This window comes from Pipistrellus kuhlii, unplaced genomic scaffold (genome assembly GCF_014108245.1).
Source record: "Pipistrellus kuhlii isolate mPipKuh1 unplaced genomic scaffold, mPipKuh1.p scaffold_m20_p_18, whole genome shotgun sequence".
NCBI classification, from domain to species: domain Eukaryota; kingdom Metazoa; phylum Chordata; class Mammalia; order Chiroptera; family Vespertilionidae; genus Pipistrellus; species Pipistrellus kuhlii.
The window spans coordinates 10,979,101-11,001,745 of NW_023425493.1; the positions used below are offsets into that span (position 1 = coordinate 10,979,101).

The 22,645-nt window shown below is 47.1% G+C and overlaps 1 protein-coding gene across 7 annotated transcripts in view; it reads left to right on the plus strand.

Moving 5' to 3' along the window:
- Positions 1-22,645, plus strand: part of HHAT (hedgehog acyltransferase) — a 180,569-nt gene that overhangs the window by 114,704 nt on the left and 43,220 nt on the right. For 5 of the 7 annotated variants that reach the window (XM_036442637.2, XM_036442640.2, XM_045583106.1 and 2 more), the window contains exon 10: positions 7,659-7,860. The exons of the other annotated variants lie outside the window; for them this stretch is intronic. In XM_036442637.2, the coding sequence (XP_036298530.1) occupies positions 7,659-7,860 (202 nt within the window). The remainder of the gene's footprint in view (positions 1-7,658; positions 7,861-22,645) is intronic. 7 annotated transcript variants of the gene reach the window in all.

Consider the following 22,645-nt stretch of genomic DNA (forward strand, 5'->3'; position numbering starts at 1 on the left):
GGCATTGTTCCCGCTCGCGGGATGGCGTTCTCGCCTTGTTTCCGTAAATGTTGCGCTGGCGTGGCTGTGTTGGACGCTGCTGTGGATTTATTGCCATTCATCTCCAAACCCACGCTTGAGCAGTTTTCCCTTCCAGTGCCCAGCCTTCGAAGGTATCGTGTCTGAGAGGGACGGCGGGTCCTAATTGTGATGAACGGGAGGCAGTAGATAGAGTTCTATCGAAGCTGATTTGTCAGAGCGCTCATTTCCGCCGGACAAGGAGCAGCCTTATCATTGCCACCAGCATCCATTTCGCTTTGATTTTTTTTTTTTTAATCACTTCAGTGTCTGAGACCTTTGTTTTCTTCTTCCTGAAAATAGTTATGAATGCAGTGCTTTGATAGTCACACCCCTGGCATTTTCTCCCACTTTTCTCCTTTTCTGGACATTGAACCCCATCTATGGGCACCCCAGATGAGTATGTTTATTGCCAACGGGCTGTCACTCTTTAAGCAAGTCCAGAATATCAAAACAGGTCAGCTGAGGGGTAGGAATTTGCTGTTAGGGAAGGCATTGTCACCTCAAGTCAAGATTCACCTTGGCCTTCCTTCAGATAACCATTTTCTCATGCATTTCATGTTCATTCACGAATTAGCTTCATGGCAGCAGAAGCAGGGAAGTGGATGTGGGGGGATGGGGCAATAGGGAGCACAAGCTGTCTCAGGGGCTTCGTGTCCTGCAAATCCAGCCAAGAAGACAGGTCCTCTCTGCTTTAGCGGAAACCAGCGGCAGAACAGCACACCATTGGGATCGGCATAACCCTTCAAGAACATTCTTCTTCCCTCCCAAATGCTTTCCCCCAGCCCCTGAACTCTTCCCAGTCTCAAACCAAGCCCCAGAGAAGGGAGTGTCATTGAAAGCTGTGGCCCCGGCTTGCCCACCCACCTCCTCTGGGCTCTGACACTTCGTGTGTGTGTGTGTGTGTGTGTGTGTGTGTGTGTGTTTTCATTCATTCATGTCCTATAATGGTCCTGATTCCACACCACTTCTCTGTGGCCAAGATACACGTTAGACTTAGAAGTGATGTTTGTGGCAAAGGAAGAAGTTTTGTCAAGTTAAAGCCAGCAAAAGGTCAGAGTCACACACACACACACACACACACACACACACACACACACACTCCTGTTGGCCTTGAGAACACCCTTCCCCTCATCCATATCCAGTATTGATGTCCATGGCTTCATTTGGGGCTTTTAAAATTACCATCACAAGTCTGGAACCTCCCACCTTGGGTGCTTTGATTTTTCAACCATCCAAACACTCAACTTTTGCTCTTGGTGAAATCTCCTTTCTTTTGGGGAGTTCTGGCATCGGACCAGCACAGTCACAGCTGAGTTGCACTAATTCATTGTCGTGAACGCTCTCCTAGCAGCCATGATAAATGAGTTAGAAGGTGAGTGCCGGCAGGGGTGGCCCTGAATTGGATGTGGGTGAAAGGCAGAGATCAGAGGACAGTAACCCGGAGGAACAGTACCCCTGCTAATAAGAGGCGGGTTGTGCCCAGGACGGTTGTAAATCTGATCCCCAGTTTGGGATCTACTGATGGAGCAAAGGTGGAGAAATGCGTCAGAAGCAGGGGAGGATCGGACCCTCCCCCAACCCTCTCCCTCGGCTGATGAGATGGGGAGGGGGGGGTGTCACTCACACGACATCATACATTCTCCCGGTTTGCCCTTTTATGTTTGGCTTTTCATATGCTGCTCCTTTCCATCGGGCCGAGGGCAACTTATAAATGCTTTTAGCTGCATTCTCTCGGGAGGCAGGTGGGAAGACAGGCAGGCGGCCAGGAAATCTTGGTGGTTATTAACCGGAGGCTGCGAGGACCTTTTTATCAGCGATTAGACGGAGTTCCACAGCACGAAAGAGGATAAACACCCGCGCTGTCTCCTTCTCAGACCCCCCAAAGAACCTTTATTTACGGGCTGTTTATTTATAACCCAAAATAGACCCGGGCCCGGGAGCCCTGGGGATGGCGAGGCTTCAAGCAGAAGTGGGTTGGCGACCCCATAGAGTAGGGGTGTCGAACTCAATCAGAGAAGGGGCCAAAATCTAAAATCCAGCCTAAATCGCGGGCCGAATGGTTTACTGAACAGTCATAAACTGTCATTGTGATGGAAACGCAGCGGAGTGCAGTGATGACAGTGCGGTGCGGGCCACATTGCAAGGCCTGGCGGGACGGATTTGGCCCGCGGGCCTTGTGTTTGACATATGTGCCATAGAGGGTAGTCATGGGCACTCCTTCCTGGTGTCCCCTCTCCTCCTCTCCCCCCGGCTTCCCATCCCCCTTTGTGGCTGGAAGCTAGTTTTGAGGTATGACACCTTAAAGCGATGCCTGTTCCGGTTCTGTTTGGTGATCATATTTTCAGTCTGTAATGTGAGGACAGTAATTCTGCGAAGACTCATGTGTCACCAAGACAACTCATGTGTTGTCTTGGGCTCTGTGGCTGCTGTTGTGCTGGTGACGAGGACACCTGGGCTGAGCCATAAACACCCTGCTTTGTGGCGGTTGGACAGGGACACCGGGGTAAGCACCTCCCCTGGGCCCTGCCCACACAGCAGTCACCCATCGCGAGGAAAGGACTCGGCCGGGTGACGTTCCTGCTCCGTAGATAAGGGGAAACCGAGTGGAGGAGCTGCGGTGAATGAAGGGGAAATGCTGCTGACGAAGCCCATTGTGGTGGGGCTGCTTCCCCTGCCCCACCTGCAAGCCCTCTGCGGGCCCCTCATCGCCAACATCAGATGTGTGGGGACCAGCTGCCTGCCTTCTGGGTGAAGCACAGTCAACAGGCTGACGTGGTGTCGAACCCATACCTTGGACCTCTTAGCACTGAGCCACTGGTTCTGACGGTGGCACACTTAAGGCTGATGGTTTTAAGTAACGAACATCCCTGAGCGAGCAGGCCAGAGGCCTTGGTGCTTTCAAAGGCTTATGAGAGAGATAGGGATACTAATCGTTATGATAATTGCATTGTGTTTTTTTCCTGAATGCAAGCTCACCACTGCTGGCTCATTATTAGAAAGCATGTGAGTGTTAAAATTTCCAAGCTTCTTACACACACACACACACACACACACACACACACTCCCCCTTCTAGTACTGCCTGAGGAATTTTACACTCAGTTAAAATGACAACCACAATAGAGAAGATGTATTTTGGCAAATAACTGTTCAATCAGTGGCACTGACAGTACTTTCTCTGGGTTCAATAGAGAGTTGGAATGTTCAAAAGAGACTCCGTGGGGAGCTGGAGAAACAACTGAATTTGCAGACTGAATAGCAATTGGAAAATCAGAGAGGTTGGAGGCGTGAGAACCCCATTTGTTCGGGACTTTAGATTTCTTAGGAGAACTGGGAAAGAAGGGCGGGAAGGTCGGGAAAAGCTGGAGAAGGATGCCAGCCGGTGTTGGCCTCAGTCCTGCCAAGCAGTAGGTACTTGAAGACTGGGCACCTGCAGCTCTACCTGGACTTAATCCCCGGGACAGTGACGCCCAGTATCTTAGGTGCCCCCTGCTCTTCTCTTGGGGAGGTCTGGGGTTGGTCCTCAGCAGAGGATGCAGAGGCACTCCAGGGAAAAGGGAGCGAGGCCCTGGAAAAGGGGAGCATGTGGTTTTAGGATGACTGTACTCACCACATGGATTCCTACCACTCCCTGCTCCAACTGTGAGACATATTCCTGCATTTGCCGTGGTAGATGGGAGGGAAATAGATATCTTCTCCCTTCATGTACACCTGCCCAGCAACGTCCCAACCACCAGCTTCTCATGCCCACTCCTCACACGGTCACAGCGGCAGGACGCCAGCTGGGTCAGGACAGCAGGTGTAAGCCCTGCTCGTGGGGCGGAAGGAGACCAGTTTGTTTAAAAAACAGAACGTACACTTCTGGCCTCCGAAAACAGGGCTTGTTGGCCTACCCTCCTTTGAAATCATGAGTGCCTTTCTCCAGTGCAAGATTCCTTCCTAAAAGGACATTTCTTTATTTTATTAAAAAAAAAAAATATATATATATATATATATATATATATATATATATATATATATATATATATATATATATATTATTGATCCTTTACAGAGAGGAAGGGAGAAGGATAGAGAGCCAGAAACATCGATGAGAGAGAAACATCGATCAGCTCTCTCCTGCCCCCCCCCCCTGGGGATGTGCCCGCAACCAAGGCACATGCCCCCTTGAGTCCGCAGGCCGGCTAGGGCAAAGGACATTTCTTTAGTTAATAAAATGCCAGCGGAGACCGCTTTGAAGAGTTGGTTACACAAGAGGAAAACACCAAGAAACTGTCCCACCGAGATCAACGGCTTCATAAGCACACAGGCCTGGCTGGGGGTGCAGAAGCCAGCACACCCTAGGTTCAGGTTTCACCTCTCCTGGCCAGGGGTTCCTTGCAAGGTTGTTTTAATGATTGGAAATGATATATACCAGGCACCTGGCTCAGGATATCCAGTAAAGGGCAGACCTTATTAATAGCATCCACATTTCGCCTAGGTTACTCTCCTGCGGGGGTGGGGTGAGGGAGGGATGGGGGGGTGTTGTGGATTCTGTGAGATGGTTTGAAATGAAGACGTGGCTGCAGCTGGTGCCAGCTTTCCCAAGCAGCGTCTCTGCAGGCGGTGACCAGCGAAGCAGGCTGGCAGGGTGGGGTGGGGAAAGGGGGGCGCTGGGCACACCCGAGCTCACTCGATCGCTGACACGGAGAGATCTTTCATTTGTGCTTTGTTGATAAAGTGGTGCTTCCTTCCGCTGGGAAATCAATTTCACCGCTGGGCGGATCTCAGGAAGCGGGGCCGGTCGGCTGCTTTTCTCAAAGAGAGACATTTCTGTCGTCATGAATCGCGGAGCTGACACAGGGCTGGCGGAGTCTGTCAAAGGGAAATAACCTGTTTACTCTCCTCCCGCCACACCTGCCGCCTTCCAGAAGCGAAGCGTGAAGAAGGGATGTTTATCTTCCAGCCCGGAGACCAGACCCTCCCTCTGGTTTAGAACGAGCAGACAGACGCATGTCCTTGGAGACCTGCCATGTCTGAATTTCCACCATGAAAGGGATTCTTGCCGGCTGTCCGCTAGAAGGCAAAGTCACACGGCCATGGTGCCGAGAGGCGCCTAAAATAGCCGAGCAAGTAATTCCGGGGGGATGCTTCCTCGTCACAAGCTTGAAAACACGTTCCTTTGGCATTGGGTCCAATATTGAGGCCCACTGGTGCAGATGACGGGAGGTGTCTGCTCTGTCCGGGGTCTTCTGACATGTCCGGGGCAGCTCCCCGTGGGATAGCGAGACAGGATGGAAATCTCACCACAGAACAGTTACGTTAGGTGAGAAGAGTATTTGTGTTACAATTAACGTGTATTAAACAGTTTCCTGCAGTTTCTATAAACAGTAGCCATTCCTCATATTTTTTTAAAAATATATTTTTTATTGATTTTTTACAGAGAGGAAGGGAGAGGGATCGAGAGCTAAAAACATCGATGAGAGGAGAAACATCAGCCAGATGCCTCTTGTGCACCCCCTACCAGGGATGTGCCCGCAACCAATGTACATGCCCTTGACCGGAATCGAACCTGGGACCTTTCAGTCTGCAGACCGACGCTCTGTCCACTGAGCCAAACCGGTTTCGGCCATTCCTCATATTTTTAAAAATTGGTTTGACCACCCCTCTTTTTTCACATACAGCCTCCTTACAGATAAGAGTGACCGCATAAGCCCAGCCAGATGGAGTGTGGTGATGGGCAGTGGTTACGTCCAGTCTAGGCTGAGAATTGTGGTCGTCTGCTGACTACTCTAGACCAATAACCGAATGGCCTCTAGGGGGCAGCAGATCATCAACTAAAACCACGGTGCCTGGGGCTGTCAGGCTTTCCTGGCTCATTGCCCCGCCCTTCCAAGTCCAACCCTTCTCCCCTTTGCCTAGCAAAACTCATTCTGTAGGCCTGGCCACGGTGGGGACCTTTGCTGTTAAGCATTCTTTACCCCACTTGCTTCCACACACCCCCTTCTCCGCGCTCTGAAACCCTTGTATGATACCACCGAGCTTCCGCGTTTGCTATTGTTTCACCATCAGCTATACCTGTCCTGTTGGCAGGAACATTGTCTTCTGTCGCTGTGTGTTTCCCACAATACCAGGACTGCCCTGGAGGCCTCGCTAAATATCTGACAGCAGACGGAGGGTCCCTGGACCTGTAGTGAATGCTTGGTACAGTCATGTTTTCGCACAGGAGGAAGTATTTGTGCTGCTTCACTTATTTCTGAAATGGCTACATCCTCCCATGCTTTCTGGTTTGTTTCAGACCAGGGTGTAAAATAGAGAGTTTTCAAAATGAACCCAGGGGCGAGATGGAAAACATTACCGTTGGTGCCATAGATGCAGGCTGGCTCTGCTCTTTCCTGGCTGTCTGCCTGGGTCAAGTTAGCGTCTCAGCCTCAGTTTTCTCACCCATAAAATGGGGCTATCTAAGCTGGTCATATAATTTATTATCTCAACTGGAGCATATTTGAGAGTAAAGGCGGACATTTTAAAATCATTGCGATCATCCAGTCTTCTGAAATATATATATTTAATATATTTTATTCATTTTTTACAGAGAGGAAGGGAGATGGATAGAGAGCTAGAAACGTTGATGAGAGAGATACATCAACCAGCTGCCCCTTGGACACCCCCTACTGGGGATGTGCCCGCAACCAAGGTACATGCCCTTGACCAGAATCGAACCCGGGACCCCTGAGTCCGCAGACCTACGCTCTATCCACTGAGCCAAACCAGTTTCGGTGAGGGATGGCTTTTATTTTTATCCTTTGGCTTTCTTATAAAATTATTCTGTTCAAAAAACGATCTTCAACATGAAATTTGGCACAAAAATTAACGTGCAGACGGGCCAGATTGTACAGGGTGTGTACCTAGCTCTGCAGGTCCTGCCCACCCATGGTGTGCACCTTGTCCAGCTCCGGAAGGAAATCGAAGAACATGGACCCGCTTCTGTGCAGCCAGACGGCTGTCTCGGCGGTAGGGAAGGTATCCCGGGAAGGCTGTGCATTTGGGGGTGATAGTTTGGCTGCCTCTGAGCACAGAGCGCTTCTCCTCACTTGCGAACTCACTCCCGCCTCGGGGCAACTTGCCTGGAAAGCCGAGGAACCGGCTTTGGCACCCTCTTCTGCACCAGCTCCTGCTGTTTCGGCAATGGTGCTTACATGCTGGGTTTTCCATAAACTTAATAATCTGAGCTGGAAAGGACACGCCTGCTTTGAATGTTGGTGTCCCCAAGTAGCCAGAGCTTTGCTGCCGTCCTGTGGTTGGCTTTCCAGGTTGGACACATCCCTTTTAGAAATACAGTCCATTGCTTCTCACCCAGCCTCTTGTAAGAGCTGTTTGCTATGGTAATGAGAGCTCGTTGACCATGTGTGCAATTAACCTACAGCCCCGCAGGGCTGAGGCCTATATTTTTGCCAATTCCTTGCCTGATGGAGAATTCCAGGAGCGCTCTGTGGCCTCCTGGCATAGGGGAGGGTCTGCTCCCGGTGAGTGTCATTGCGTGATGGAAGAGTCAGGTCAGGGGACCGGGTGTGTTACAGGCATGGCCCTCTGCATGGCTCCTAACAGCCTCCTCTTTCTCCAGGTATGTGTACATCCCAGTGGGCGGGTCCCAGCACGGCCTGCTGGGGACGCTGTTTTCCACGGCGATGACTTTCGCGTTTGTGAGCTACTGGCACGGCGGGCACGATTACCTCTGGTGCTGGGCAGCGCTCAACTGGCTGGGAGTCACCGTGGAGAACGGAGTGCGGAGGCTGGTGGAGACGCCGTGCATCCAGGACAGCCTGGTGAGCAGGAGCCTGGCCTGTGGCAGGGACAGCGGAGCCAGGACCAGTTTTGGGAGGGAAGGTGGTCATCAGACTCAGGGCCTCATGAGCCATGCTCGCTAGATGGGTTCAAAGCCCGTGTGACTAGAGGCAGGACAATTTAAAAAGAGTCTAATTGTAGCTATTTTAAAAATGTAATGTTTTAACTATAAAAGCAATCCTTGTTTATTATATAATGTTAGAACACATAGACAAGAATAGAAGAGAAAAAACAGCTCAACAGAAAACACTATTAATCCCCCATTCTTCCAAATATTTGCTGTGTACACACACACACACACACACACACACACACACACACATACACACACACACACACACACATTTAAAACAAATGCTGTTATTCCAGAGATTTGGTTGTATCTGGACCACCTTTCTATGTCATCAAATCCACTTCTAACAACCCTTTTCAATGGCTCCACCAAATTTCACCATTGAATGTGCTATAATTTATTTAGTCTTCTATTATTAATAATCATATTATTCTAACTTTTTGCAATTATCAATTGCATTGAGGTGAATATCATAACCAGGATGAATTCTTGTATGTGAAATTGCTACATTAATGGTTTTCTCACCTTTAAGGTTTGCCACCCATACTGTCTAACTCGGTGGTTCCCAACGTGGGCACATGCCCCACAGGATGACAATCCGATTTTTAAGGGGCAATTTGAGAATACGTTATTAACAGTGACTATTTTGCATTTCTTATGATTCTAGGGGCCTCATATATGATATATAAATACCTATTGTGATATATCTATGCATTTCAGTTTTCTATTATATGTTTTAAAACTTTATTTGCTATATCTATATTTTTAAATATACTTTATTGATTTTTTACAGAAAGGAAGAGAGAGGGATAGTTAGAAACATCGATGAGAGAGAATCATTGATCAGCTGCCTCTTGCACACCCCCTACTGGGGATGTGCCCGCAACCAAGGTATAATACATGCCCTTGACCGGAATCGAACCCGGGACCTTTCAGTCCACAGGCTGACGCTCTATCCACTGAGCCAAACTGGTTTAGGCTATTTGCTATATTTTCAAATCACTCCATATTATTATTATTATTATTATTATTATTATTATTATTTTAACAATTTCTTAGTGATTTCTTCTTCACTTCTTCAGCTGTTCTTTTGTTCAATTATTTTTCTCTTTTATGGATACCATGTTCTTTGGAAGCTTGTTTAGACCAAATTAATGTCCTTTGAGGTTTCCTCCAAGTGAATGGAGTTCACTTTTTGAATAATAAGAATTATGTGTCAGGGGGGTGGGGATCAGGATTTAGAGATGCTTAGGTGGGGCACGGCCACAAACAGGTCGGGAACCACTGGGTTAACTCTTCCTTCCTTAGCGGGCGGAGTGCGCTGAGTTACATCCCTAGGATGTCCTCACCGGCACTGAGCAGTACTGGTGTTTTACTCTTTGCTAATTTGATAGTTACTGTTTTAACAGCATAAAAAAGCTAAGCACTTAAGACACATTCCAACCCCAGAGGAAAATGATTTGGAAAATAAATGAAGCACTTTGCTTTGCACATTTTAAGTGTTTTTAAGCCATGAGTGAATGTTTTAGAATGGAAATGTGGTGGAGGATGTATTAGAACACACATGTCAAACACAAGGCCCGCGGGCCAAATCCGGCCCGCCAGGCCTTGCAATGTGGCCCGCACCGCGCTGTCATCACTGCACTCCGCTGCGTTCCATCACAATGTCGCGCGGTGACATAGGAGGCTTGTGATCTCGCCGGCCGCCTCGCCGGCCGCCATACTTGCTATCTATTATGCATGCGCATAGATAACAAGTCACGCGAGATTCAGGAGGCGTGACCTATAGTCCGGCATCCGATGTGGTTGTGCGGGTGGCAGAGCAGAGGAGAGTGAGTGTGCGGGCATAAAAAATACACAGCAGAAGCTGCCAGTTCCTGGCATAAAGTGCAGGCATAAAAATCGCAACAGAATCTGCTATCTGTACCCAGCCAGGCATTTATTGACTGACTTTTTTTTTCTCCACTCCATCTGCCAAATCAAGCTATCCCTGTGCAGTTTTCAACTTTTTCCTTCTAACGCAGATTTCCAATAAACTACATCTTTTACTGCCAATATTGATCCCAAAATGTCCAGGAAAAGAAAAGTTGACGGTGAAGGCAGACAATTTAATGACAAATGGGAAAATGAATACATGTTTGTGCTTAGAGAGGGCAAACCAGTGTGTATATTGTGTTATGAGACAGTGTCGGTGATGAAAGAGTACAATATACGTCGTCATTTTGACACCAAACATAATGTTAAGTATGGCAAATATACTTTGGAAGAAAAGCATAAAATTGTTAAAGAACTAAAAGGCAAACTACAATCACAGCAGCAAATGTTTACAAAGGCTACAGCGTAAAATGATGCTGCAGTGAAAGCAAGCTTTATAGTGGCTGAAGAAATTGCCCATACTTCAAGGTGTTTTTCAGAGGGTGCCTTTTTGAAGCAATGCATGCTAAAAGTGTGTGAGCAAGTATGCCCAGACCAGATACAGAGTTTTCAAAATGTCAGTTTGTCAAGAAACACCATTGCAGATAGAGTTCAAGAACTCTCAGGAAATCTATCATCACAGCTGGCCGAACAGGCATGCAGTTATCTCGCTTTTTCACTTGCTATCGATGAAAGCACAGACAACACTGATCCAGCGCAGCTGTCCATCTTTATACGTGCTACGAAGACCGACCTCTCTGTCACTGAGGAACTTTTGGATGTAGCTGCCATGCATGGGACGACGACTGGTAGAGATATATTTGAGGCTGTGGAGAAATCTATAAATAATTTTAAATTACCCTGGGAAAAGTTGGTGGGGCTAACTACCGATGGCGCACCTTCAATGTGCGGAGCAAAGAAAGGCTTGGTTGGACTAATGAAGGAAAGAATGCAAAAAAGTCACTGCCACACACCCTTGATTACTTATCATTGCATTATCCACCAAGAGGCTATGTGTGGAAAAGTTCTGGACATGAATGACATAATGACCACAGTCATTAAAACTATTAACTTTATACTGGCACGTGGCCTGAATCATCGCCAGTTGCAGCAGTTTTTATAGGAGGTGGGTGCAGAGCATGGAGACGTGCCATACCACACAGAAGTAAGATGGCTGAGCAAGAGCGCAGTCCTCAAAAGATTTTTTGAGCTCAGAGAACAAATTGCTCTTTTCATGGAAAGTAAAGGAAAGCCCTTGCCTGAACTGTCGGATCCCGCCTGGCTATGTGATTTTGCTATGATGTGTGACATATGCGAGCATCTCGCCCAACTGAATCTGAAGCTGCAGGGACGCAAACAAGTCATCACGAAGTTGTCTGACATGATCACAGCATTCCACCGTAAACTTCAACTATGGAAGTCCCAACTGGAACAGGACAATCTTGCCCACTTTCCCGTTTGTTTGAGTATCTCAACCACTATTTCTGGTACTTTTCCTTGCAGTCGGCTGGCTACCAAAGTTAGCCGTTTACTAAGTGAATTTGAGCGGCGCTTCTCTGACTTTAGAACACAGCACTCAGGCTTTGACATCTTTGCCAATCCTTTTACAGTTGATGTCAACAATGTGCCCCATCACCTTCAGATGGAGATAATCGAGCTTCAGTCTGACAGTGGCCTGAAATCAAGGTTTCAGGATGTTGAAATTGAGGACTTCTACCCTCTACTGCCCCCTGACTCAATGCCAGAGCTCTGACTTCATGCTGCCCGTATTCTATCCATGTTCGGGAGCACCTATCTTTGTGAACAGATGTTTTTAATAATGAATCTGAACAAAAACAAGCACAGATCACGCATTACCGATGACAACCTCCATGCTGTTTTGCGGGTTGCTACAGCCCAAGAAATAAAACCGAACATTGACTCATTGATTCGGGGAAAACAGTGTCAGGCATCTAGCCAGAAAACAAAACAATGAGCATTTTAGGTACATTCCAATATTACTGTTTTGCTTGATACCAATATTACTGTTTTGCTTGATAGCATGTGAGTTGGTTAACAGCACTGTTAAGGAAAAGATTGTTCCACTCATTTTAAATTCACATTTCTGGTTAACATTGTCAGTTTATGACTGTTCAGTAAACCATTCGGCCTGCGATTTAGGCTGGATTTTAGATTTTGGCCCCTTCTCTGATTGAGTTTGAAACCCCTGTATTAGAAGCTTGTAGGAAATCATCCGGTCTGCACATGCAGCAATATTCTGATAACCCTGAGAAAAAGTAGCTAAGAAGAAAAACGCTGTCATTCGTGTTCACAGTAGGCAACAAAACACAATAAATTTAGTGGGCAGTGAGTAATGTGGCTAAATTTTACCCATATAGGCAAGTAAAGCAAATACATTTTTAAAAAACCAACACAACCAAAATAGAACCCACTCGAGTGTTTTTCTGTTTAGTGAGCCATAGTACAAGTGGACAGTTATTCCAATAAAAACGGGTACAAAGTCTCTGGCAAAATAACACAGCTGAAGGAATTTAAATATGCTCATGCATGTTTAAAGATAAATATTTTATTCAGTACTATCACCCAGCGATCAGCGGAAGAGAAATGTCGGTTAACTCTAATGGAAAATGAAATTTCAGTGAAAGGCACGGCTATACAACACAAAGGAAAAGCCATAAAAGGTGGCATCCTACAGGTTTCCATCTCCATCCTGAAATCTGAGCCGTCTTCCCCGAAGCCGGAAACCCGGGCACCACCTGTGGAAGCCAGAGAGTTCCTTCCAGCCCAGGCTGAACCCGGGGCACAGCGTCACGTTCCTTCACGGGAGGGCAGACGTTAACCGTGAACTTCATGCTAAGCAGTGCTCTGTAGACTTTGAGCTGTGGCTTACGTTACGAATAAATCTTAAACATCTCACATGCTGAAGAGTAACCCAAACTGTGCCAGGCAGCCCGTAGCTTGTTAATTTGGCTAAAAAAGGAATGAAGGCAGTGAAAAGGCTCACAGGAGAAGCACTGGGATGTCCGCTCTGTCCCATCACGGCTCACTCAAGGACGCTCTTGTGGTTACCAGTTTCTATCCACAGTTCAGGCACCCATGGGCAGAGTATATACTTTTCTCTGACTATATCCTTTTAGTGAGATATATGCCTTTGCATATTGCAAATATGCTGTTTAGTGTACATGTTTATTGAGCAAGAATATACCTTGCAAAGCCTATTGGCCGCGCCCCCCCCCCCCCCCCCAGCTGTCTTATCCTGACTGCCTGGTAGTTGATTGTGGGTGTTTAGTTAGACTGGAACCTCTTTGAGTACAAGGTCAGGGTCCCATTGCTATTTTTATTCCCAATGATTAGCTCAGGGTCTGTTATCCTCAGTGTGAAGTCAATGCACAATTAATGCTTCTATTTGTCCCCCAAGGACCCTCCCTCCACGACTCAGTCAGTATCTTATGCAGTTTAGCAGCGATTCTGTTTCCTACAGAGAAACGTGGTTGGCTTTCCAATGGCCCACCGCCTTTTGAAAAAACGGTTTCCTCACTTGAGTTGCCCTCTTGCCCTCTCTTTTTATGAATCCATTTCCTATTCTTCTGTCAAAAACTAAATAAAGACTTAATGCCTCTTTGGCACCTGCTTCCATCTGACTGGAGCCGCCCCAATTGACCTGGCGCAGTTTTTACAATGTGAGTTCACTCCGCACGCCCCTCACACACTCTTCCCCTGGCATTCGTCCTGCGTCTGTCTTTTAAATATGGACAGACATATATCTGAACCGCAAGGATTATCAGCCCTTCTTTTCCATCTCCAGCCTCAGCGCTTTGTCTGGGGCACACAGCACAATACGTTTCCATTTCTTGGGGTTGATAGAATGACAGTGGAACACTCACCCAGAGACCGGTCAGAGCTGAGTTGTAAATAGCAAGCCCTCTGAGGTCCTAGGAGGGCTGTTTGACCGAACTTTCTGCCATAATAGAAATGTCCATTGTATTGTCTAACGCAGTGTTTCCCAAACTTTTGACATATGTGTACCCCTTCTATAATTTTCGTAACGCTTAGTACCCCTCGTACTAATGAGAACGTAGAATTAGGCGCAGCTAAGCACGGTGCAGTGCATATCCCCACCAAACTCCGGTGCAACGCGTACCCCCACCAAACTCTTCCCATACCCCTGGGGGCACGTGTACCACACTTTGGGAAACACTGGTCTAAGGCATGGGTCACTGGCTACATTCAGCACTTTAACTGTGCTGAAGATTCAAATCTATTAGATTTAAAATTTTAAATCTATTTTCATTAATTTAAATCTAAGCAGCCTCCATGTGGCTAGCAACTTCCATTTTGAGCAGCAAAGTTCTAGAACATACTCCTTTTCTAGAAAAAAAATTAAAAGAATGTATAGAATGTTTGTTTGCCATAATTTAGAATGATCTTCATCTATGTGTGGTACCTCATATATCCTACTGGCTACTGATTCTCTCCACTCGAATATCTCACAGATATCTCTGGCTTAGCCTGTGTAGCACTGAACTCACGTGCCCTTCTCTCTCAGTATTCCAACCAGCTCCTTCCCCTCAAGCATGCTCTGTTTCTGCAAATGGCACTTCCTCGGTCTAATTACTTAAGTCCCAAACCATCAAGGCATCCTTTCTGTGCCCCTATCCCAGTTCTTTCTGTGTGTACTTACATTCTGCCTCCTCAGTAAATATTTTTTATTATTATTTTTGTTTCCACTGAGTCATCCTAATACAACTGTTCTCATTTCTTGCAGGTCTACCGTGTAGTGTCTAGTCTCTCTGCTTCCACTTTTGGCTTTTTCTTATACTTTTAAATATATATATATATATATATATATAATTTGATTTTTTTACAGAGAGGAAGGGAGAGGGATAGAGAATTAGAAACAATGATGCGAGAGATACCCGCAACCAAGGTACATGCCCTTGACCAGAATCAAACCTGGGACACTTCAGTCCTCAGGCCAACACTCTATCCACTGAGCCAAACCGGTTAGGGCCACTTTTGCCTTTTTCAGTTCATTATTCTCACTGTGCTGAGTGGTGCTTCTCAATAAAATCCCAGTCATGTTGTTGTTCTTAAAATCCTCAGTGGCATACCATTTTCTTAGGATCAACTACACAATATTTAAGATGGTCTATATAAGGCCTTGTCTGATCTTGACCTTGCTACCTCTCCATCCCTCCTTCTCAACACTCTGTTCTTCCACCTGTTCACTTACATGCCTGACTCCTCATGCAGGCTCTTTCATCCCCTAGGATTCTCTCTCTTCTTCTCCTCCACCCATATTCATCCTCCAGATTTGAAGGATGCATGGGTCCCCTTCACTGACCCTCCTAAGTCATCAGGTCTCATTTAATTACTCGCGTGGGCACCTCATCTGTCTCTTCTGCTCTACTTATCACAGGTGCAGTGAAATATTTTTATAGGATAACCCAGTGGTCGGCAAACTCATTAGTCAACAGAGCCAAATAGCAACAGGACAACGATTGAAATTGCTTCTGAGAGCCACATTTTTTAAACTTAAACTTCTTCTAATGCCACTTCTTCAAAATAGACTCTCCCAGGCCGTAGTATTTTGTGGAAGAGCCACACTCAAGGGGCCAAAGAGCCGCATGTGGCTCTTGAAGCCACAGTTTTCTGATCACTGGAATACCTTGTTTAATCCTTAGCTCCATTACTGAACCGTAAATCTCATGAGATCAGAGGCCTGCATTCTTGACACTTATCACATTGCCAGGCACAGAGTAAGCTTGCAGTAAACATTTGTTGAATGAATGAACGATACTTTCTGACTGCTGTGAGGGGAGTAAAGAGGAAAAGTCAGTTTGCGCAGCAGCCATGAAGAATAAGGTGAGGCTTGTTAAGCATTATACAGGGTGTTTATTTTATTCTGTAGCAAGATAGATACTAATTGGTTTAGTTATGACAAATGCTAGAGTGCATAAAATACATACGCGGGGCGGGCGGGGGCGGGGGGGTAGGGGTATGGAGGAATGGGCCCTCGCTGAACCCTGCTGCTTCGTCAGACGGGGGTCATTGTTGGTGACTCACCGAGGCAGAGCTGTAGGAAGCTGACACCATGCTGGTGGACAAAGAGAGGAGTTACTGATCGGGCAGCATGCTTTCTCTCTATACAAGCGCTCTCCCAGGGAGCCAGAATTTGTGTTCAGCCTTGAAATATTTTTATTTTAATAAGTGGAAATATTTTGAAGCATCCGTAGAGCAACTCTCCTTCTCGCCAGTTCTCAATCTGATTATTTCTCCTTTGAAGGAAGACACCTCCAGGCTGCTTGTCAGTCATTCCAGCACAAAGGAGAGCCTCCATCTCAAGCCGTTCACCCACCCGCCCCCATTTCCATTCCATTGGATGACATAAACGCCTTCCTCCCACTCCCCTACCCCCCTCTTTGTTGCCCCAAGAGTGCCCTGATAAGCTGATTTATATTCTCTCCGAAGCAGTAAAATTCCTATTTATAGATTTAATTGAGGAAGCGCGCCTCCAGTGGAAATCACGGAGGGTCAGTCTAATGGTTCTGGGAGGGATCAGATGCCTTGGTGTGTCAGAAGGAACCCAAAGACTCCATGGCGACGTCCATTTGGAACGGTTCGAAGCTGCAAATGTTGGTACAGAAATCCCAAGAGTTTGAGCGGTCAGTCACTTGAAAAGGATAATTGATTGCGAAATCCCCAGCACCATCCGACCAGTGGTTGCTTAGCTCTGCGGGCTCCTAACTCACCGACTGGCAGAGATGCACGTGTTCGTCCGCCTGATTAGAAAACCCTTTCACCAGGGGTCAGTGATCACAGCCCCAGCTCCCTCGCTGGAGAAACACAAAGCAAACGGCACCCTGAAGAGCTGTTCTGGTTGGCCACGGCCCATTATCGACTCCTCCGCTACTTAGATTCATCTCCACAAACAGGAGATCAGGTGCTCAGCGTAGATGAGCCAATTTCTCCTGACCGGAACCTGTCCCAGACGGAGCTCGCCTCGCCAGTCAGCCTGTCCTTCACTTCTTTATTTGCTCATTTATGAAAAATAAATTTCAGCACCCTACATGGGAGACCATTTGCAGAGCACCGGAGAGCTCTGAGCATAAAGCGTGATGCCTCCCTCCTGGTTCCTTCTCCGCTTCCTCCTCCAGTGCGTCAGGGCGGGTGGTGTGCTGAGCTGTCAGGGCCTAACTGCAGAGTCTGTTATTACTACTTTCCCGACACGGAGGAAGTGTTTTACCTGGCCTCCTGTCAGGATGGCCATCTTTACGGTGGCTGCTTTGGATTAAAGAGGCAATAAAACTGTAGGACCCATGCTTTGTCTATCAAGACCTAAATGATCTCTATAAAAAATGGACTTCTCGCCGAAACCGGTTTGGCTCAGTGGATAGAGCGTCGGCGTGCAGACTGAAAGGTCTCAGGTTCGATTCCGGTCAAGGGCATGTGCATTGGTTGCGGGCACATCCCCAGTAGGGGGTGTGCAAGAGGCAGCTGGTTGATGTTTCTCTCTCATCGACGTTTCTAACTCTCTATCCTTCTTAATTCCTCTCTATGTAAAATCAATAATATATATATATATATTTTTAAAAATGGACTTCTCTCCATAAACATAAAAAATAATGGCTGGCCTAGCCTGCCCAGGCACTGCTCAGAAGAAAGGTCCAGGTGAGAGATAGACATTGGGGAGAATATAGATGATATTTGGAGCCATGGGAATGTTTGAGATGAGAGAGAGAGAGAGAGAGAGAGAGAGAGAGAGAGAGAGAGAGAGAGAGGAAGAGGAAGGGAGGATAAGGCTTGGGTCTGGGATTGAACCAACATTTAGAAGCTTATTGAAGGAAGAGGGGCCAAGAAATGGGAGGGAAATCTAGAGGATGATTTCGCAGAAACCAAGAAAAAGGGTATTTCATGGAGGGAATGGTGAGTGGCATTGATGCTGTTAAGGGGTCAAGAAAGGCGAGGTTAAAGAAGGGAGGTGGCAGCAGGTCAGAGTGCTCATCGTGGGAGACGGGGCCGAGAGTCGTCTTCCCTGTCCCCCAGGCGGTGATGAGATAGCCGGTGAGGAGAGGCGTGCGTAGCTCAGTTGAGGGCCCGTGTGAGGCGTGATGTGCAGAGACCAGATGACTCACGGAGGCAGCTGGTGTTCGAGAGGCAGGCGGTCCGTGTGAGCTAACCATTAGGAATGGCTTCAAGAGCTGGGGCTCAAGTAGGACCCTGAAGAATTAAAAGTGGGATTCGGATAGGCGAATAGAGAGAAGGCGGGCATTCTCGGCCAGGAGGGCGGCGCACACAGCCTGATGTCAGGAGGGAAAAACCAGGCTCAGGCCAGGAGGCTGACATGACAGGGCAGTGGAGGAAAGGAGAGTAGAGAGGCCCAATGGCCCCCCATTTAAAGGGATCAGAATGCCACACTCAGAAGCACACAAATGCAAGCTGTTTAACCAAGCAGGGGGACATCAAATTAGGGTATTAATCCCACACCTCAAATTAGCCTGTGTGGCAGTCTGTTGGCACCGCCAGGGCCCCTGGGTCAGAACAAAGCAACGCGTGTGTTTATGAAGTGTGTTCCTTGGGGGGATGGCGGCTGGCTGGGGCCCCCTCTGTTGTCTCCCACTCATTCACCATGCAGGAACCACTGCGCAATCCACTGGTCCTACATTTTCTTCTCTGCGGGGATCTGATCTCGAGCTTTAACCCCTCTGGTCTGAGAGCTAGCATTATTCTGCAAAGAATTCCACCGCTTAGTTAAATGTGCTTCATATGGCAAAGATGTTTTCAAAGGCTCTTTTTAACTTCTACCGAGTCTGCTATCTGACAGAGAGGCTCTGAAAGAGAGTCCATTTCCAGATAATCACAGACTGACCAGCCGGGTCTGGCGGCCCTTGGACTTCTGCTGCCTTTCCAGTCCTGCCCAGGTTAGCCCCGAGCAAGGCAGGGGTCCGGGTCCCGTCTCTGCCGCAGGTTCACTCTCCCTGCTAAGTGCCCAGCACAGACCCTGGTCCTGGGGGATGGTAACCTGGGGAAGAACGCTAAGCCAAAGACGAGAGCCACAGCTTGAATGTAAATGCTTACAACTGGCTTTCCTAGGTGGCTGGTGGGGTTAGGTTCTTGACCGGAGCGTTCCTGGTTTCTGCGTCTACGGCCCAGAAACGTGGCAGTTGCTCTAACCACAGTCTTAGTGCCAAGCAGTTTTCCACAGATGAACTCGGGGAAAGGCAAAATCTTATCCTGTGACAGGTTGAAGATGTGGATGTGTGTTTCCAAATCTGGGTCTCACTTTCTGCCCAGAACATCTCAGTTGCCCATCGGAAGTAGCAGAGCGTGGGTTTCCAGGGTTCTCACCATCAGTGAAAGGGTGAGATAGCCCCCTCTTCCCAAGATAATGCGCACATGCTTAGTGTAAAACGTTTTTTACATACGGTATGTATATAAGATCTAGTGTGTGAATATATTGTATGTATGTGTATGTGTGTGTGTGTGTGTGTGTGTGTGTATTCATTTTTTTAAAGTTCTGAGAAGTCAGAAATGTGCAGGACTTCCAAAATATCTCCCATCCCTCCCAAGACCTAGAAATAAACGCAGCTTAAAAAAGCATCGCGAGCAGCTGCCGGCCTGGTTTGAGACGCGCTGGGTTGGTTTCAATGCCCTTGTGATTGCCGGCATTCACCGAAACGCACAGCTTAAGGTGGCTCTAGCTGCTTCCTCTGGCGTCAGCCCTGTCGCCCACCCAATACTATGGACTAAGTGCGCCACAGCCGCTGTCTGTCCTGAGGGTGCAGGAAGGCAGCTACTGTGAAGGGTACAGGGCACCTGTCAAGCCAACCCCTTCCTGTTCGCAGTGATGCTGCTGAAATCATTTCATTGCGAGGACAGATGAAAACGAAGAGCAAAGAATAACAGATATAATGAAGTTTCATTTTTACTTAAAAACGCATACAAGCCCAGAAAAGTGTGTGAAAGGTTGTGCACTAACACGTTCATGGGGGTTAACTCTTACTGGTGGGATTACTTGTGATTACTTTTTGCTTTTTGCCCATTTATATGTCCAGCCTTCCCTACAATGAATATGTATTATCCAATGAAAGATTTAAAAAAAAATTATTGATTTTTTACAGAGAGGAAGGGAGAGAAATAGAGAGTTAGAAACATTGATGCGAGAGAAACATCAATCAGTTGCTTCCCGCACACGCCCTACTGGGGTTGTGCCCGTAACCAAGGTATAATACATGCCCTTGACCAGAATCGAACCTGGGACCCTTTAGTCCACAGGCTGATGCTCTATACACTGAGCCAAACCAATTAGGGCGAATGAAAGGTTCTTGAGAGAAAAGAGGCCAGGATGGACTGGCCCTCACGAGGGCTTTGCTGGGCTGACCCCGATGCCTGACTGGTGTCAGAAAGGAAGGTTACAGGTGTCTTTCTTGGGAGCAGGGTCGGTGGTATAACTCCTCTGAAAAGTGGTCCACGTGCAGTGGGCATGTTCAGGAAAGCAGTTACCCCGGGATCTCACGTGCTTTCAGTGGTAGCTTTGTCATTCGCCCCGTCTGACAGTGGGAAACACGGACACGCAGAAAGCTTGGGAAATGGACGCTCCTGGTTCGAAAGTCACATCTTAGCACAAGGCCTCATTCCGATGAGTGAACAGGAGAGCACCCTCCATGCCTCAGTCCCGGGTGCTTCTCCCATCAGCAATGACTCTCAGTTCCCTTGTTTCTCATATTCTGTTTTTCTAAATAGAGTCTTTAATGTATTTATTATTAGAAATAGTAACTGCTTTCTACATGAGGTTTTAGCATCTTAGACCTACTCGTTACTTGTCCCCCTAATATAATATAAAATCTCTGTGTTTTGTGTTGTTTTTTCCCCCCGTTAAATTCAGTGTCTCATTATTATCACTGTGTTAAGTGCGGCTCACTGCCAACCCTGTTAATATGCCATAATTGCCTTTCCTTTCTTAGTTGACTGTTTTTATCTCCCTCCAATTAAGGTTTGCCTGGCCTCTTTTGTCTGATTGGTAGTTTACTGTCACCACTTCTTTCCAACAAAATTGAAAAATCCTCGGAATAGTATTCTCCATGTGGTCAGATATATCCGGAATCTGTCAGCTCTTTTCTTTTCCTGGAGAATCTCTCTTGAAGCCCTCCCCCCTCTCTCCGCCTTTCCCATCTGGTTCATTTCTCTTGGGATCTACTGTATGGGCCAAGCGAGAGACAGGTGTTGGGTAATTACTGAGCACTGTTACTGTACCCAGTGCCCCTCGGTTTAGAGTCTCTCTGATGTAGTTATGAAAAAAACTTTCACCTTGGGGTGGAGAAAGAGGGAAACCCAGGGTCTTTATGCACATTACCTGGATGTTTAGCTGCCCTGGTTTTCTCCCACATGGTGTGCTGTTGCCACGTGTGGCATGTGGTTCTTCTAAGAACTGAGCCTTCTTGGGATCTGGTGTGTGAATGCCTTTCTGCTTTGGCATCTAGTATTCAGGTAGCTCAGCTCTGCCAATTCCTTCATCTGCTTTCTAATTTTTAAAAATGGATTGGGCCCTAACCGGTTTGGCTCAGTGGATAGAGCGTCGGCCTGTGGATTGAAAGGTCCAAGGTTGGATTCTGGTCAAGGGCATGTACTTGGTTGCGGGCACATCCCCAGTGGGGGGTGTGCAGGAGACAGCTGATCGATGTTTCTCTCTCATAGATGTTTCTAACTCTCTGTCCCTCTCCCTTCCTCTCTGTAAAAAAAAAAAATCAAAAAAAAATCAATAAAATATATTTTAAAAAAATAAAATAAAAAATGATTTGCCTTTGCTTACCTGCTCTTTGCTTCACTCCTGTTTTTTGTCTGTGGATTTCTGCCATTTCACATCTTTACTTTCATTTTAACGGGGTTATTGAAGGGAACAGAAATGACAGCTACTCTATTTAACTGGATGCTACTAGAAGAGTTCTCTGTGCTTCAGTTGGTGGATCATTTCGCAATGCCTTACCTTTTGGAGTTTTAAATATCAAGTGTGCTCCAAAAGCAGGCCTTGCCCTAAGCTGCCGCTTTTATTTTTGAACAGCATATAGCTGAGGCCACAGCTGTCATGTCCTCGGCTTATTTAATAGTCCCAAGGGACCTCCGTGCTGCCTGGAGAGGGAGACCCCAGTGCCAGGAGCAGCCATAACTTGGTCGTGATAGTCATCTGGCTTCCATCTCCTCACCCATTGGCCTTGACTCTTTATACTCAGGGGAGGTGGCCAGGGTTGAAGGTCATTTAGTGGAAAGTTTCCTAGATTTCCTTTTTTATTTATTTATTATTTTATTCCTTTTTAATTGATTAAATAATTCATGACCGTATGCTCCTGGAAAAAACACACCACAAACAAAACAGAGCCTAGTCAGAGTGGTGCAGTTGGTTGAGCATTGTCCTGTGCACCAAAAAGTTGCTGATTCAGTTCTTGGTTGGGGCACATGCCTGGGTTTTAGGTTCAATCCCCAGTCAAAGGCAACTGGTTGATGTATTTCTTCCTTCCTTCCTTCCTTCCTTCCTTCCTTCCTTCCTTCCTTCCTTCCTTCCTTCCTCCCTTCCCTCCCTCCCTCCCTCCCTCCCTCCCTCCCTCCCTCTCTTCCTCTTTCTCTCTCCCTCTCTCTCTCCCCTTCCTCTCTCTAAGCATGGCCTCAAGGTAAGACACCTATCCCCCCAAACAAGCTATACCTTACTCAGTTTTTCCCCCCACAAGAGATAAGCATTATTTATCAGATTGTAGTATAGCTTCCCACACCTTCACTACTCTGTGTGT